This window comes from Rutidosis leptorrhynchoides, chromosome 3 (assembly GCF_046630445.1).
Source record: "Rutidosis leptorrhynchoides isolate AG116_Rl617_1_P2 chromosome 3, CSIRO_AGI_Rlap_v1, whole genome shotgun sequence".
Taxonomy (NCBI): domain Eukaryota; kingdom Viridiplantae; phylum Streptophyta; class Magnoliopsida; order Asterales; family Asteraceae; genus Rutidosis; species Rutidosis leptorrhynchoides.
The window spans coordinates 488,543,840-488,546,204 of NC_092335.1; the positions used below are offsets into that span (position 1 = coordinate 488,543,840).

General features: G+C 34.3%; 1 protein-coding gene across 1 annotated transcript; it reads left to right on the forward strand.

Annotated features, from left to right (window-relative positions):
- The first annotated feature begins 1,250 nt into the window (after positions 1-1,250).
- Positions 1,251-1,938, forward strand: LOC139901749 (probable receptor-like protein kinase At4g39110). Its single transcript, XM_071884427.1, has 2 exons — positions 1,251-1,773; positions 1,847-1,938. The coding sequence occupies exons 1-2, from the start codon at positions 1,251-1,253 to the stop codon at positions 1,936-1,938; spliced, it is 615 nt and encodes a 204-aa protein (XP_071740528.1).
- The last annotated feature ends 427 nt before the right edge of the window (positions 1,939-2,365 follow it).

Below are 2,365 nucleotides of genomic sequence, written 5' to 3' on the forward strand. Positions count from 1 at the left end.
GTTAGTAGTTTCAAAATACACATATAACTTGTTGTTATTAATACAAAATGAGATATTAAAACATTCATTAATCATGTTAAATATGTATATATACATATATATATACACAAACGTATAATTATCATATATTGTATAGTTCGTGATATCATTGGTCAAACTAGACGGTCAAACGTTGTGTAAAATTCTTTTCGGAAATATAAGTCTCGACAATTTGGATTGCTTATCATGTTGGCAAGGTTTAATTTATGTAAATATTAATCTTATAAGTATAGTATGATCGAAAAAGTGCGGGTCGTTACACTTCTAATTATAAGCTATAATAGGTTGTAAATGTACAAAAAGGATCAAAAAGTTAAAAATGAAATTAGATCTAAATGATACGCAGCAACTATTTTACTAATTATCACAACGAAATTGTTGCTTCAGCTTTACTCTAAACTCTAATTCTATGACAAATTTTGTTCTAGTGTTATTCACCCCCCCCCCCCCCCCCCCCCCCTCTTCCCCCCTTTTTTAGTATACTCCTTCCATTCCCAGCTGGAGTTGGTGTTTCATCTAGATATACACCTAAGTTTTTATCAGGTCTCATACACTTTTAACTTAATTTGATCTTTTATTTAATATATGTGGCTTTATCTCTATTTGTTTCAAGTATTAAAGATTGAAGGATAGAAGATTGAAGATCATCTTAAAAGTAAAGTTCGGATATTCGGATGGCCAAATCTACTATCCGAAATTTCGGATATCCGGTTTTGAACACCCCTACCGTATATAAGTAAGTACGGCGTAGTTGTTATTTATTTTCCTAAAATGTCGTTCCCGCTTTACTTAATTACGCCCTTGGTCCCTAAAGTATTTTTGTTTCATTATTGTCCTTAAAGTATTTTTGTTTCATCCTAACCCTTAAAGTAATTATATGGTTTCATTTAGGTCCCCATGATTAACTGCCGTTAACTCAATCTGTTAACTGGGATTGAAATGAAACCATATCATAACTTTAAGGGTTAGGATAAAACAAAAATACTTTAGGGAAAATGATGAAAAAAAGATAAAACTTTAGGTACCAAGGGCTTAATTAAGTCTTATATTAATACGGAGTATATTAATGTTATGTTAATATTAATTATTACTCGTACCAATTACAGTATTTTTAATGCTTTTATAGCTCTATACCCCAGCTCAGACCAGATGCACCTCAGTTTTTCTCTTTCTTCCTTCAAGTTAAGTCAATCATCAACAATTTGATCGAGATGCAGTCCTCCAATGAACTTAAGTGTCTGTATTTCTCATTGGGTGTAATTAAACAGGCAACCCGTGAATTTTCAGACCAAAATTTGTTAGGAGAAGATGGATTTGGAGATATCTACCGTGGTAACATCTCTATAAATGATTACGACTATGTTGTTGCCGTTAAGCGGTTTCACAAGGAGTCCGAGATCATGTTCCGATATGAGATCGATCGGTTGTCTCCCTTTCATCATAGAAACATTATATCTCTGTTGGGATATTGTGAAGAAGAATATGAAAAAATTCTTGTATACGAATTATTGCCGAATGGTTCACTATATGATTATCTTTTGAGCGGTAAACATCGAGTTCGTAATTTGACGGTGGCAAAACGTCTTGAGATCTGCATAGAAACGGCAAATGGTCTTAGTTACCTTCATTTTGGCACTCGGTTCATTCATGGTGACGTGAACACTTGCAACATATTCTTGGATGATAATTTGGTTGCTAAGTTGTTAGCACCACCATTCACGAGTTGTCTACGAGGTAATAAATATAAATATATGTGCTAGTTGATTTACTTTCTTACCGAATTTTGTATTATGGTAAATATTGTTAGGATTAATAGCGAGCCCTAAACAAGAATCTGATAATCTATGTTATCACTCACTGACCAACAAACAGATAATCGACAAGAACACGCAAAGATAAAGATATAATAATGTGCAAGTAAAGTAAAGAATAAGGAATTTTAACGTGGTTATGTCTAATCGTAAAAACTAACGATTAGCTTAGTGTACGGCCAAACAGAGAGAGTTTTCACTTGATAATTTCGTATGTGTTGCAGATACAATGAAATATAGTTACAATTTATAGGGCAAAAAACGAATCCTTTCCAATAACAAAAAGTTTGGTGGCTACGCTGAGGCTCGCGTTTCGCGAGACCCCCTCGCGTTCTCCGAGCTTCTCAGAACTCTAAACCATTCTTCAAACACACGAAAATACCACCAGGGATCGATCTTTCGAAAAACCTCAGGCTCGCGCTTCACGAGCTCATCCTCCCGATCCGCAAGGTCTTCGACATCTATTTTGTTTTCTTTCGTTTAACATCTTAAACCCAACAAATCTCCCACTTTGA

Excerpts from the sequence above, each read along its gene's own strand:
- LOC139901749 (XM_071884427.1), top strand. The coding sequence starts at position 1,251 with ATGCAGTCCTCCAATGAACTTAAGTGTCTGTATTTCTCATTGGGTGTA. Across the intron at positions 1,774-1,846 it reads ATTCACGAGTTGTCTACGAG|GATTAATAGCGAGCCCTAAA; the intron begins GTAATAAATATA and ends AAATATTGTTAG.